The 15,327-nt window shown below is 46.3% G+C and overlaps 1 protein-coding gene across 1 annotated transcript in view; it reads left to right on the forward strand.

The window, feature by feature from the left end:
- Positions 1–15,327, forward strand: part of DCDC2C (doublecortin domain containing 2C) — a 157,275-nt gene that overhangs the window by 9,182 nt on the left and 132,766 nt on the right. Inside the window, exons 2-3 of the mRNA XM_033939486.1 lie at positions 7,080–7,128; positions 14,666–14,739. Coding sequence (XP_033795377.1) covers positions 7,080–7,128; positions 14,666–14,739 — 123 coding nt within the window. The remainder of the gene's footprint in view (positions 1–7,079; positions 7,129–14,665; positions 14,740–15,327) is intronic.

Raw genomic sequence — 15,327 nt, forward strand, 5'->3', positions numbered from 1 at the left:
CATTTATAAAAAAATAACTACGAAGTATCCTCCCCTTTTATAAAGGCTGTAGTTGCAGCTGCCACACGGCAAACACTCTGATGCCCATTAAATCCCTATCGCGGCTTTGTAAAAGAAGACCTATATGCCGAAGAAGACTTATATCCAGTAAAAATATCCTTGTATGCTTGAAGCAAATAGGCTACTTAAAAATTGCCCCTAATTATAAAGTTTTCAAATGAAAAAACCATGGGGATTTTCCTCTGGAATATTCAGGCCTGGATGCATAAAACTCACTGTGCATTTAACGATCATCGCTAAATCAGTTTTAATTGGTTTAGCGGTGGAGTATTGCATCCATTGATATCCAAAACAGCAAATAGAGGTCTTTTCTGTGGTTTGTAGTAGAGAGTTGCGCGGGGACAGAAATCCCAAACGTCCCCACCCGTCCCCGCCAAAGTCTCACCCGTACCCACCCGTCCCCGTGAGGAATCCCACCCGTCCCCACCAGTGTTCCCGCTAAGCTGCGCTGGCGTGCGCTGGCGCACAAAATATTACATCGCAGCGCACAAGTTTCTCGTCACAGCGCACACACGCGTCGCAAAGGTAAGGGGAGGCTGGGGGAGGAATCGGACGTCGGGGTGGGGGTTTGGTTTCTGACCCTGGCGGTGGAGACATCTAACCTCGGCCTGCCCCGGAACTCTTACTGCAACAGTGACTTCCTGTTCCTGCCTAGACGGGCAGCTGCTGCAGTAAGAGTTCCGGGGCAGGCCGAGGTTAGACGTCTCCACTGATGGATACAGCGCCGCCGCTATAACATTTAAAATAATAGCGATCGGGGGGGGGGGGGGGGGAAGGTGCGGGGAAGTCCGGAGCTGCAGGGCCGGCGTTAGAGGGAGTAAGAGTTGATGGTGCTGCAGGGTCCCGCGGGGGGAGGGAGGAAGAAAAAAGAGGAACCGAAGCATGGCAATTTTGGGGGAGCAGGTGTGGGGAAGTCCAGAGCTGCAGGGGAGAGTGTTGCGGTACCCAGCTGGAGGGAGAAGGAAGATGAGGGAGGGAATGAAAGGAGATGCTAGGGCTTGGAGGGAAGGAGGAAGGTATGCCAGAGTAAGGGAAAAGGAAGGGGGAGATGTGAGAGCATGGAGGGGGAGGGAAAGATGGAAGAAAAGGAAAGGAGAGAGATGCCAGAGAATCAGGGAAGGGAAGATACCAGACTATGGGGTGCAAAGGAAAGAAAGGAGAAGAGAGAGATGCCAGAACATAGGGGATGGGGTGGTGACAGAGAGAAAAAAATGGAGAGGTGGCAGAGCTGGCTGGCTTTGGGGTGGGCAAAATCTGGAAGGCAGTGGGGGGACATAAGAAGGAGGCACTGGGGACACAAAGGACATGGGAAAGAGGCACTGGGGGCACTATGGACACGGGAAGGAGGCACTGGGGGCACTAAGGACATGGGAAGGAAGGAGGGAGGGAATAGAAAGGGACAATTGTTGGGCCTGAGTGCAGAAAGAAAGAAAGGATACACAGTCAATTAATAGATGTCCCCTTTTGATGAAAAAAATAAATGGTCACGTTACCACTGACTTACTTTCTCTTCAGCAGAGTCAGCTTCCGCGCTGAGGTGCAGTAAGGTCCCGCGATGACTCGTCTGCTGGCTCTGCTCTGGAAGAAGTAAGTTACGTCGGAGGGGGTGGACCCGGCAGACACAATCATTGCGGGACTTTGCCGCAACTCCCTGTGTCTGCCGGGCCCACCCCCTCCAACGTAACTTACTTCTTCCAGAGCAGAGCCAGCAGACGAGTCATCGTGGGCCCTTCCAGCATGCAGCTGCTGAGTCCGCTCTAGAGCAAGTACGTCAGAGTGGGGTGGATTGGCAGCAGGCAGCTACAATCATCGCGGGACCTTGCTGCATGAAGGGAGAGAAAGGAGCAGGACTGCTGGAATGGAAGAGTGGTGGAGGGAAAGAAAGGGGGCAGGGTGGTAAGGAAGGGTGGTGCTGATGGAATTGATGTACAGAGAAAGGAGAGAGACATAAGGGGGAAGGATATTGGAGGGAAAGAAAGGGGGAAGATGCTGATTGAAGAGGGGTGGATGGAGGGAGAAAGGGCAGACATTGGATGGTAGTGGGGAACCTATGCTGGATGGAAGTGCAGATGGGAGAGATAAGGGAGCAAATGCCAGAAGGAAATGGGAGGAGAGAAAGAGGGGAGCAGATGCTGGATGATAAGTGGACAGAGAGAGGAGAAGGTACTAGATGGAAGGGTTGGAGAAAGAGGGTATATGATGGAAGGAGGGGATAAATAAAAGGAGGACACATGATGGGGAGAAAAGGATTGAGTTAGGGAAACACTGGAGGGGTGAGGGAAAGAGGTGGCAAGCTTTAGGTAGACAGTAAAAAAGAACATTGATGAGAGAGTAGTAAGAACATAATCTAGACAGATGCAGAAAATAAATTGAAAAGGGAAATGAGGGAAAAAAGGGAAAGGGATTGCAGAGGAGAGGTGTGGGAGAGGGAAGGAGAGGAGAGAGATGCCAGACCAATGGGGGTGAAAGGAGAGATGGAAGGGGGAGGCATACAGTTTCTGGAAGGGGCATAGAAGGAGAGAAGATGCCATATAGGGGAAAAGAGACGGCAGACAGTGGATGGAAGGAAGAGAGTTACAAGAAGATGAGGAAAGCAGAAACCACAGAAGACAAAGGTAGAAAAAAATTTCTATTTATTTATTGCTTTAGGAGACATGTGTCACTGTTTCTGTGAAGCATTGTATGCAGAGTCCAGCTTCTTGCTGGTTCAATTTAACCTTTGTCTATGGGAGGGGTTAGTTTGTGATTACATATTCCATACTAGGCGAAGGTGTGTTCTGTGTGTTCGAAAGACATAGTTTTCTGTTAGGATTGACGGTGTAGGATTGATCTGTGTTGGTCTGGCTTGTTTAGTTTTACAATGGGTGTATTGATGTACTGTTCACTGCAATATGTAAGATGCTGCCTTTTCCTAGGTGACGTGTGACGTGTGGCTTGTTACTAAAAATCATGTTTTTCGTACAGATGGGGGGGGGGGTGCCAAAAAATGATGGGCCCCGGGTGTTACATATGCTAGGTACACCACTGCATTATGTAAAGATACCAGAAAGCTGGAGAAGCAAAAACTTTAAGTAAATTGTTATTCTTCTAAGTTTTGAGTATTTAACCCTCCCACAATCTCATGGGCACTCATTTCAAGTTTCAAGTTTATTGAGATTTTGATTTAAACGCAATATCAAATATTTTCAATGTGTATAACAAAAATAAATTTTGGGAAATAAATAAAACCATTTGAACAATAAACATACAAACATATCCATAGATGATTAAAAATACATAAGGAGTACAAGGATAAACTACATTTGTTTACAAATGCGTCCTCCGTGCCTGCTCATAAATTTGTGGAATATGTAACTTGTCGCTCATGCATATTTTTTTTTGCACACACCTCATCAATCCTTAGAGGGAACATTGGTCCCCACCCGTCCCCGTGAGGAATCCCTCCATCCCCACCCGTCCCCGCGAGGAATCCCCTCCGTCCCCGCCCGTCCCTGCGAGGAATCCCCTCCGTCCCCGCCCGTCCCTATAAACTTCAGAAATAGTTATTTCATTTAATTATGCTACTGAATTAAAGGCTCTGGTAGAAACCCATTTACAAATAAGCAAAAAGACTTTATTAATTTGGAAATATTAATTGGGAAGAATACATACTTTGTAAACGGATTTCTACCAGAGCCTCTTTTGTTTATAAATTTTTATCAACACAACTAATATACTACTTTATCCTGAAGCAAAAAAAAAAGAAAAAAGAAATAGAATTATTTTCCTACCTTTGTTGCCTGGTTTCTGCTTTCCTCATGTTCTCATTCAGTTCCTTCCATCCACTGTCTCTTTTCTTTCTGCATCTTCCATTTGCTTTGTTACTGTGCCTCTCCCTTTCTCCCCCCTTCCAAATTGGTCTGGCACCCATCTTCTTCCCTCCGCTCCCCCCATAGTCTGGCATCTCTGTCTTCTTCCCTGCCAGCGTCTCCTCCCCACTCTCTCTTCCCCATTTCCTTTCAGCGTCCTTCTCCTCCCCCATCTTCCCCATGTCCTGTCAGCGTCTTTCTCCCCCCTCTGTCTTCCCCATATCCTTTCAGTGTCCTCCCCCCTCTGTCTTCCCCATTTCCTTTCAGTGTCCTTCTCCCCCCTCTGTCTTCCCCATGTCCTTTCAGCGTCCTTCTCCCTCTCTGTCTTCCCCATGGACTTTCAACGTCCTTCTCCCCCCTCCCCCCCGTCTTCCCCATGGCCTTTCAGTGTCCTTCTCCACCCACCCCCGTCTTCCCCATGTCCTTTCAGCGTCCTTCTCCACCCCTTTGTCTTCCCCATGTGCTTTCAGCGTCCTTCTCCCCCCCGTCTTCCCCATGTCCTGTCAGCGTCCTTTTCTCCCTTCTGTCTTCCACAAATGCTTTCAGTGTCCTTCCCCCCCCCCGTCTTCCCCATGGCCTTTCAGCGTCCTTCTCCACCCCTTTGTCTTCCCCATGTGCTTTCAGCGTCCTTCTCCCCCCTCCTTCTCTCCCGCCCCGGGTACAGCACAACCGGCCAGGTCCCCTTACTTTTGTGGCGCTTCCCCGACCGACCGACAACAGCCCCGGTCCGACAAACCTCCCTGCCCTTAACCGCGAATCTAAATTTCCTTCTTACAGCTGATGTAAGAAGGTAATTTAGATTCGCGGTTAAAGGCAGGGAGGTTTGTCGGACCAGGGCTGTTGTCGGTCGACTTAGTACATCCAGCTCCGCAGGAACCCTGCGACCCTCGGAGGCGTCCCCACGGGATCCCTGCGACCCTAGGGGGCGTCCCCATGGGATTCCCGCAACCCTAGGGGGCGTCCCCACGGGATCCCCGTGACCCGAAGGGGGAACCCGCGGGATGCCCGCGGGTCCCGCGGGATTCCCGTCGTCCCCGTTCCCGTGCAGCTCTCTAGTTTGTAGCAGCCTCCAATAATCATATGTAAATATATTACAATGAGCTCATCAATATTAAAATGAGTACTCCGATCAATGCCCACATGATACATAAAATGAAGTTCTGTTTTTTATTGCTCCAAAATTTCTGACAGGTCTGAAGGTGCCGGTAATGTTAACAAAGCACTGAATAGCAGCTTTTTTTTAATGGGCAAAGATGATGTGTATGTGTTACACACGCACAAGCTTTCCCTATTAAAAATTTTTTAAATGTCATGCTGCCCCACCGCCACCGCGACGATGGCCCCCGAATAAGAACAAAACAAAAAAAATTGGCAGGCCACCTGGAAACCCCACCCTTGTAAATATCTGTAGGAGGGATGCCCACTCTCTCCTGCCTTGATGACCACCTGAATCCCCCATACCCCTGACTCCCCATGAAGATGGGCAGCAGGGATACCAATTTCCTTCTGCCTTGGTTGCCATCCAGACCCCCATACATACCTGGTCCTCCCTGTGAAGATCGTCAGGAGGTATGCCCACCCTCTTGCCTTGACTGCCTGTGCCACCCCCCTACCCATGCCCTGTACCTTATTCATAAGATTGGCAGGGGGGGATGCACTCTTCAAAATGGTGGGCCTTTCCCTTCCTGGTGCATCCTGGAATGTACTGGGAGGGGCCTAAGGCTCCGATTGGCTCAGGCACCTAAGGCCCCTCCCTGAGCCAATCAGGGCTTTAGGTCCCCCCCCCCCCCCAGTCCCTCCCAGTGATGCATTAGTAGGAGCCAATCAGGGACTTAGGCTCCTAGTGCATCCCAGGATGCACTAGGAATGGGAAGGCCCACCATTTTGAAGAGGTGGGCCTGCTGGCAAAAGCGCCATTTTCAATTTGCCATTTCTGCTTGCGACTCATATTGGAACTTTAGCAGTGCCATGGTTCCCAGGAAAGGTGGCTCCTCCCGAAATGGAGCCCCGTTGGACTGAAATTGAGCATGCTTTTAAGCTCTTCATGCAAGATAAGTCATGTTTTTTTGAATCTAACTCCAGCTTAGCGGTTTACTTCAGCTTTTTTGGCATTTGACTTTGGACGCTCTTATATAATTGATTTAAGAATAGACTGTGTGGCTTGATTAAAAAATATTTTTTTCACATTTATTCACTTACACACTTCATGCACTTATATTGGAGAGTTCCTGAGATGTATCACAAACATTACCCATCCGGGTTTAACTTGTGACAACTCTATTTAGGGGTTAGTTCCCCATATTAGAGTTGTGATACTGAGGACTCCCTTTCACTCATACAATATTATTATTATTATTATTTATGTCAGCATTCGCCTCCAGTCTGTTTTTAACTCTCATATATTTTTTCGAAAGAATATATTGCTTGGCAAGAGGGAGTGGGCATCCTACTTACATGCCTTAATTAGAAGATTTGAGGGGTCGGGGCTGTCAGGGGGGGGGGGCATCATGACTTTTTTTTACACCACGGAGTTTTCGCAACAATGCCTGCATCAGGAGGGGTCTAGAGATGATTCTCTGTCATTTTGTTCATTTATAAGTTGATAGTCTACTTATGCAGGCATTGTTGCTGAAATATGGTCATGTCAGGTTCTCTTAATATATTCAACCAAGACTTTTTAATAAATCTGCTTTTTAGAGTCCTTATTTATTGTACCTCACTACTTCTGTTTGCTAGTTTTTTAAAGAATAGGCTCCACATTCAGCAGAGCCTTTTGGAAAATAGTGAGGGTCTTGGACATCTCAATCCTTCCCTCAATGCTTTATGTTGTACATTGTGGCTGTACTATCCTTGTAGACGAGTTAGTGTAATGATTAAACTATGGGCCTCTTCTGTTAAACTGCACTAGCAGTTTCTAGCTTGAGGAGCCACGCTGAATGGCTTGCACTGTTCCCGATGCTCATAGAGTTCCTATGAGCATCGGGAGCAGCATGGGCCATTCAGCACGGCTCTCTGCGCTAAAAACTGCTAGCGCAGTTTAATAGAAGAGGGGGTATAGGTAAATAATTTGTGTGAATTCAGTAAAACATGAAAACAAAATATGGTACATAGTAATGATCTGTGATTAGTTTTTACAAATTGACAGAATTTAAACTTTAATTTTTTTTCCAGTTATATTAACATAACAGTGAAAAACCCTGAAAAGAAGATCAAAAAGGTGGTAAGTGTTTAAGCAGTCATGTTTTCCTCAAGAAAATACTATACTACATTTGTATCCCCCCAAATCCCTTTTTTTAAATTTTTATAAATCTTTATTAATTTTCAATTTGAGAACAGTGCATTAAATATATAAATACAATTAACATCATAGACAGCACTTACAATCGATCAGTGAATACAACAAAATATATTACCCCCCTCCCTGGATATGCAAATCAAATAGGAAATAAAGGCATAATCCAACTAATCAGAGTTAACAAAATTCGTCAGTGGACCCCATGTGAATTCAATTTTTCATATTTATAACATAAACATAAAGTTTCCCACCAAAAGGAAAAAATTAAGTCTGTCCCAATTTTTCCAATTCTTGGTAATCATTTGCTTGGCTATCTCAGTCATAATGATAAAGAGTCTGCTTTTATACCTTTCTAACGGAAGTTTAGTTGACAACAATGTCCCACAGATGACCACATCATAGGACAACGGAATTGATGTATCCAGCATCATATTAATTCGTCCCCATATTGATTTCCAAAAATTGAGTATCAAGGGACAATAAAACAACAAATGATCCAGTGTCCCTATTTCAAGATGACAATCTCACCAAGTCCCTTAAGAAAAGGTATAAGGTGATGAAATAGTGTGACAAGTCGGTGGCTGTAGCCAGAAGAATGCTAGTCTGTATAGAGAGAGGCTTAGCTACCAGAAGAAATGCATGGCTAAGGATATAAAAAGTCTTGAAGTTGTCCAGAGGAAGGCGGCAAAATTGGTATTGGATTTGTGCCAAAAGATGTATGAGAAGAGACTGGAAGACCTGAATATGTATACTCTAGAGCAGTGTTTTTCAACCTTTTTACACCCGTGGACCGGCAGAAATAAAAGAATTATTTTGTGGACTGGCAAACTACTAAGACCGAAATAAAAAACCACATTTCCGCCCCGTTTCCGCAAGCTCGGTCCCCACAAACCATCTGATCCCATCGCACAAGCCTCAGTTATGATTGTATATTGAACATATTTTATTAAAGTATACAAAGAAACAATATTCTGTACAATTGCCATTTTATAAATATAAATATACAGAGCAAGGACCAACAAAACCCCTGTCTCCCCTCCCCTTCACATATATCCCTTCTACTATCAAGAAAACTGAACAAGCCAAATTATTACAGAATGTTACACAGAAATATCATGCTAACAGAATACTGCAGTCACACATGACAGGAATAGTGTTAGGGGAGTGCCCCCTGGTCAGAGAGAGCCCTAAGCCAGCTGGAAGCTAAAGAAGCACTGCCTGGGCTTTGCAGTCCCCAGTTATGTCTCTAGCAGGATATATATTTCAAATCTGATATATTCTAATGACAAAATAGAAATAAAATTATTTTTTTCTACCTTTTGTGGTCTCTGCTTTCATCTTCTTTTCACTCTTTTCTTTCCAGCGTCTGCCCTGTCTCTTCAATCCAGCATTTGCCCGTTCCATCCACTGTCTGCCCTCTCCCCCTTCCATATGTATCTGACTTCTTTCTATGCCCCTCTCCCCTTTCCATCCAGCCTGTGCCTCCTCTCTCCTTTTTACATCATTCATTTCAGCTTCACTGCTTTCTTCATTTTTATCTCCCCTACACCAGATCTAGCATCTTTATCCCTCTCTCATTTATCTGCTGACCCCCTTTCCAGCATCAATCTCTCTTTACTTTCTCATTCCTCTTTCTCTCCCCTTTCCCTCATCTGATCTCTCCATTCCACCCTGACCCCCCTTCCCCTCCTGTAATCTCCCTGCCAGCTGTTTCATTCCTTTTTTCCTCCTCAATTCCTTCATCCCCCCTATCCAACATTAACTCTCTTCCCATCCCTTTCCCTCCTCCCCACCCAGTAGCATCTCTCCTTCTACCTCCCTCCAGATCTAGTAGCAGCTCTCCCTTTATCCAGCAGTTTCTCAGCCTCCAACAGTGGCTTCCTCTCCTTCCAGCAGCTCTCAGTACTTGCCTGCAGCAGTGATTTCCTTAGGCAGCCTTGGGTCCGTGGCCTCCTCTGAGGAAAGGGGAAGGTGCCGAAGTGAATCACTGCCCTGGTAAGTACGAGAGCTGCTGGGAAGGGAGACAGCCACTGTCGAAGGCTCCCCATGATCTTGCTCCTGCGTGTCATGCACATTCGCAGCCCCTCCCCCCCAAGCCAGCAAAAACAGCATTGCACCGCAGGCCCTGCTGCCCAAGACGAGCCGGAGGCCCTTATCCACCGCATCCTGCACGTGTGCAGACTCTCAGCACAGATGTTGCTGATGGCCCCAATCCACACACTGACCCCCCCCCGCACACGCTGACCATCTCCCTTCTACCTGCACCTTCCCCGCCACCTTCTTCGGCGACTCAGCAGGGGCAGCGGTCAAGACAGGCTGCCGACGTCTGGCATTCCCTCTCTGAATCCCTCCTATTTTGTTTCAACTTCCTGTTTCCGCATAGGCGAGACTCACAGAGGGAATGGCCGATGTCGGCAGCCTGTCTTGATCGCCCGAGGCTGGGAGGAACAGCAGATTTCCGCCAACACCACCAGGGCAGGAAATTTAACGGTGTCAATCTCGCCGGCCCTGCGTGGACTGGCAGGAATTTTCTGCGGACCGGCGGTTGAAAAACAGTGCTCTAGAGCAGTGTTTCTTAACCTTTTCAAGCCAAGTGGCCCCTAAACCTAACAAATACCAACTGAGTACCCCCACTCAAACTCCGCCCCCCATAATAATAATACTAATTGTAATGCAATTTCTTCCATCCATTTTTCATATACACACAATATAATCTTATTAATACATAATGGTAACCACAAAATTAAAAAAACACAAAGCACACTGTACGAAGAGAAAATGTTAATTATCATTTATGTGGGTTTTTTTTTTTTCCAAGAGGTCAAGGCAGATGACTTTTTTTTTTAATATTTAAATTTTTATTGAAATTTTCATATTATAGATTTACACAACAAACTCAAAAACAATACAAAATACAACAGCAGACAACGCAAGGACATCCGTGTTTATCCTTCACGGAGACCTAAGAGACCCAAACCCCCCCACGAAAAGACCCTCCCCTCCTGAGCCCCTTCCCTCCCCACTCCCACCCCCACCCTAGCACTCCAGTGTTAAAAGTTCAAAAGAGAACTTCTAGGCAGATGACTTTAAAATATGCAATGTCACCTCAGTAACAATTATAGAAAAATAAACAAATATAGTGCAAAATATAGACAGTAGATATAAATTCTCAAAACTGATACATTTTGATCACTAAATTGAAAATAAAATAATTTTTCCTACCTTTGTTGTCTGGTGATTTCATGAGTCTCTGGTTGCACTTCCTTCCGACTGTGCAGCCAATATTTCTTTCTTTCTGCCTTCTGCACGCTTCCGCTCCTCCGGACCTCATTCCCTTCACCCAACCAACATCTCTCTGTCCCTTCTTGAGTCCAACTTTTCTTCTTCTCTCCTCCACCCCTATTAGCAACATGTCTCCCTCTTTCACTGTCCTCTCATTCCCTCCCTTGCTACAAAGGGAGTAGGGAAAGAGAGATAGATAGATATCCAGGGTGCATCTCTCCCACTCCCTCTACTGCCACACTCAACATTTCTTCCTCTCTCACCCCCGGATCATGTGCGGCATTTTTCACCACTGCCCACCAGCCCCATGCCCATTTCTCCTATCACCTCTCTTCAACACAATTTCACATCTCTCCCTCCACTCTCCAACACAATTTCACATCTCTCCTTCCATCACTATGTCCAACATTCCTCCCCCTTGCATCCCCTTCAATCTGTCTCTCTTCCCTCTCCACCACCATATCCAACATTTCTCCCTCTCATACTTCTATTCCTCATCTCTCTATGCCCAATTTTCCTCTTTCTTCCTTTACCCTTGTGCACAATCTCTTTCCCTCTCAATCTCACACTCATGCCCAACAATTCTCCCTCTCTATTCCTCCCTCCTATGTCCTAAGTTAGTGCCCCCTTCCTCCTTCCCCTTCTGTGTCTCAAGTTCATGCTCCCTGCCCTCCAGCCTTTGTCCCAAAATCGTGCCCCTCCCATGTCCCAATGCGCTTCTTCCCCCCTCCTTTCTCCTGTCCAAGATCATGTCCCCTCTCTCCCTTACTTGCTTGCTCCAGGGCCACACTCGCTTCCATCAGGGCTGTCCAGCTGGGCTGCTCCTTTTGCTTTCAACGGCGCTTATTGGAGGGACGCGGGGGCAGCGGTTCACATGCGATGTATATTCCAAGGCCTAGTAATGACCTACAAACTCTTCTATGACATGGTACTGGCCTATATGATCTACAAACTTCCTCCCTACGCCTCGAACGACCGCTTTGCTCGCAAGAAGAAAAGCGACTACGTGCTTCCTTGGGACATACCCTCCACCTTGAAAATGAACATAAGAACGTAAGAATTGTCGCTGCTGTGTCAGACCAGTGGTCCATTGTGCCCAGCAATCCGCTCACGCGGCAGCCCTTAGGTCAAAAACCAGTGCCCTAACTGAGACTAGCCTTACCTGCGCACATTCTGGTTAAGCAGGAACTTGTCTAACTTTATCTTGAATCCCTGGAGAGTGTTTTCCTCTATAACAGTCTCTATCTACTGCGACTCTGGAACAAACTACCTACCCACATAAGATCAGTAGAAGGTTTACTGAACATCAGGAAATCAATAAAAACTCATCTCTTTCCCTGACCCTCTATGACAGTGTATCGCAAACTTTGTGCTGCGGCACACCAGTGTATCTCCTGAGATTTCAGGTGTGCCGTTACACACTGGTGAGGAGAGTCAGCCACGCCGGCTGACTGCCTATAGGACGTGTCTCTTGCGGTGAGAGGGACGTCCAGTAGGAAGTCAGCTGGTGCAGATGACTCTCCTTCTGGCTGGTGCCTCTCCTCCTCTCCCCACACCTCCCGGATCCCTCCATTGAAGCGGGTCACGGCCAGATGGGCATGCACATGACATCATCGTGCCAATATCCATGCCTTTTCGGGTGCCTTCCGGCCGGGGCACTGGATTTAGTGTGCCGCCAGCTGGAAACTTTGCGAGACACTGCTCTATGAGAGTATGCTAACCCAAATTCCCCAGACCTTCTGACAAAGAGCCTGACCTTCCACTATCTTGAGTTTCAAACGCTGATGGCTTCACTCTATGTCTGACCATGCCAAGTTTTTATCATCCAATGTTCTATCACACTCTGTCACACTGTCCACCATCCTTGTCCTAATATACTTTACTATACACCATATTTACTATACTGTGTCTTCCATACTATGTTGGCCCTGTTACGATCTCTCATACCGTGTTTGCCACACAATGTTTGCCATTCCATGTCTTCCATGTTATGTTTCATCATGCACGCCTGCCTAACCATTTTTGCTAGTCATGTCATACTATGTTAGCCATGCTATGTAATACTATGTTTATCGTGCTATGTTTTGTTGAATTATGCTCGCCATGATATGTCTCACCATACCATGTTTTGTCATATTATATTTTTACCATGCTTTGTAAACTTTGTTTTGCTATTTATGTCAGACTTTCCCGAGGAACATTAGATAGATTTGTGGGCCCACTGGGAAAGACAGGAAACAATGCTTTATTACATGAATAAATTCATTCAAACCGTTCTGAGCTTCCCTGGGAGAATGGTATAGAGCAGGGGTCTGCAACCTTTAAGACATAAAGAGCCACTTGGACCCGTTTTCGAAAAGAAAAAAAAAAACTTGGAGCCGCAAAACCATTATAAAACAAATCTAACACTGCATATATTGTTTCTTATCTTAATGCTATATACAGGATCACTAAATTGAAAATAAAATCATTTTTCCTACCTTTGCTATTTGGTGATTTCATGAGTCTCTGGTTGCACTTTCTTCTTCTGACTGTGCATCCAATCTTTCTTCCTTTCTTTCAGCCTCCTGTATGTTTCCTCTCCTCCAGACCTCATTCTCTCCCCCAACTTTTTCTTTCTGTCTCCCTGTTCCCCCTTCTTTCTGTCTCCGTGCCGTCCCCCAAGCCACTCAGTTTGCTGCCACCGCAATCGGGGAACAGCCCCCAAGCCACCACCGTCCCAAGCTTTCCCTGCAGAAGTGTTGCGCTGACCAGCATTCCGCTCCCTGACGTCAATTCTGACGTAGGAGAGGAAGTTCCGGGCCAACAAGGCATTTCTCCTCATTCCATCCAGCCTGAGCCCCATCTCTCCTTGATCCAGCATTTCCCTTCTGTGTCTGTCAGAATTACCATTCCACCTATTTTCCAGCATCACCCTTCTTTGTGTCCATCTCACCTATATCCCTATCTCACCACTTTTTCAGAATCTTCATTTGTCTCTGTCCTTATCTTTACGCCATGTTCACCATTTGCCCTTTCAATGTTTTTATCTCCCCCCACACACTTTTTCAGCATTACTTCTATGTCTCTATTTCACCTCCTCTTCATGTCCCCTCTGTATCTCTATCCTTATTCAGTAGGTCCTGCTTACCCTTTCTCTTCTTTGTGTCACTATCTCCATTTTCAGCTTTCCCCCCTTTTCCTTTGTTACTGCACCCTGTAGCTAGAATCTTTCCACCCTCCCTCCACTCCGGCCCAGCCCAGTATGAAATATTTCCTTTTGTTTCCCTCCCCTCTCTCTTTCTTTCTCTCTTCCCCTCCCTCACCCACGAGTCCTGCATCTGGCCCTCTCCCTTCTACCTGCACCTGGCAACAACCCCTGCTCCGCGGCTCTCTTCAGCAACTCGTCAGCAGCGGTGATCAAGACAAGCTGCCGACATCGAGGCCTTCCCTCTACGAGTCCCGCCTTTGTGGAAAAATGAAGTTGAAACAAGCGGGACTCGCAGAGGGTAGGCCCCGACGTCAGAAGCTTGTGTCGATTGCTGCTGCTGAGTTGCCGAAGAGAGCCGCGGAGCAGGGGATGTGGCCGGAAGCAGGTAGAAGGGAGAGGGAGATAGGAAGGCTGTAGATCTCCGGAGCATTACACCGACCCCGGCCAGGATGATTTCTTTTTCAGCGTGCACCTTACAAGTCCAGCGTCGCGGCGGGAAATAGCCATGCTGAGCAGTGAGCTCAGCACTACACAGATGAAAGCCTTGCTTGCTGATTGGTCCGGCGGCACGGCCGCCGGACCAATCAGCAAGCAAGGCTTTCATCTGTGTATGTGCTGAGCTCACTGCTCAGCATGGCTATTTCCCGCCACGACGCCGGACTTGTAACTGCATGCCTGCGTGACACACTACCGGAGCCGCAGCAAAGGTGGAAAAGAGCCGCATGCGGCTCTGGAGCCGCAGGTTGCCGACCCCCGGTATAGAGAATGGAATAAATAAATAAATATTGAAAACAGCTACGGCAACACTATGTCAGGTCAGCATGTAATTAAATTCTTATTTGTATTTTATTACATTTTGTGAACAGCTTTGGGCTCCATTTCTTTTTTTTTTTTTTGTGGGGGTGACACATGGTACAGAAGCATGATAAAAATGTGACATGAAAGTATTATTTCTATATACACAAATACAATTTTATTTTGTCATTACAGATTAAACCAGATGTCCATAGAATTCATGTACCTTCCAGATGGGGAAATTTCTTAAAGCCAGCATTCTTTATAAAGTAAGTTTATTATTTAGCATATGTATAATAGTTGTGTTGACCAATATACTATCAAATAACTTTCAACAAAAGGAATGGAGGAAGAAAACTCAACTTCTATGAAAAAACAACTCCACTTGAATAGCTGCTCTGGCACAGCACAGAAAATCAATCTTTTATGGAGGAAAAAGCCTCAGACATGAAGAGAGCCAGTGGCGTACCTAGGGTATGTGGCACCCGGTGCCCATCATTTTTTGACACCCCCCCCCATGTAAAAAAATATTTTTTGTAATGACCATGAAACGGAATAAATGGTCAGAATAGAAACAGGCAGTGAAAATTTTCTTATATTCCAAACATAACATAAGATAAATTATGTCTGAATTGTCATGACATCAGAATTACATATGGAGTAGTTGCAGGTGATGCTTGGGACAGTTCTGATTGTGTTAGTTCGGTTTTATGTGTTTTTTGAATACCTTGTTTCCCCGATGGTAAGACACTGTCTTATTTTTTTTGGAAGGCCAAAATATGCTCTAGGGCTTATTTTCGGGGGGATGCCTTATTTACCCTTTCAATGTCTTTCCACCCTCCCTCCACTCCGGCCCA

Source organism: Geotrypetes seraphini, chromosome 3 (assembly GCF_902459505.1).
Source record: "Geotrypetes seraphini chromosome 3, aGeoSer1.1, whole genome shotgun sequence".
Lineage (NCBI taxonomy): Eukaryota > Metazoa > Chordata > Amphibia > Gymnophiona > Dermophiidae > Geotrypetes > Geotrypetes seraphini.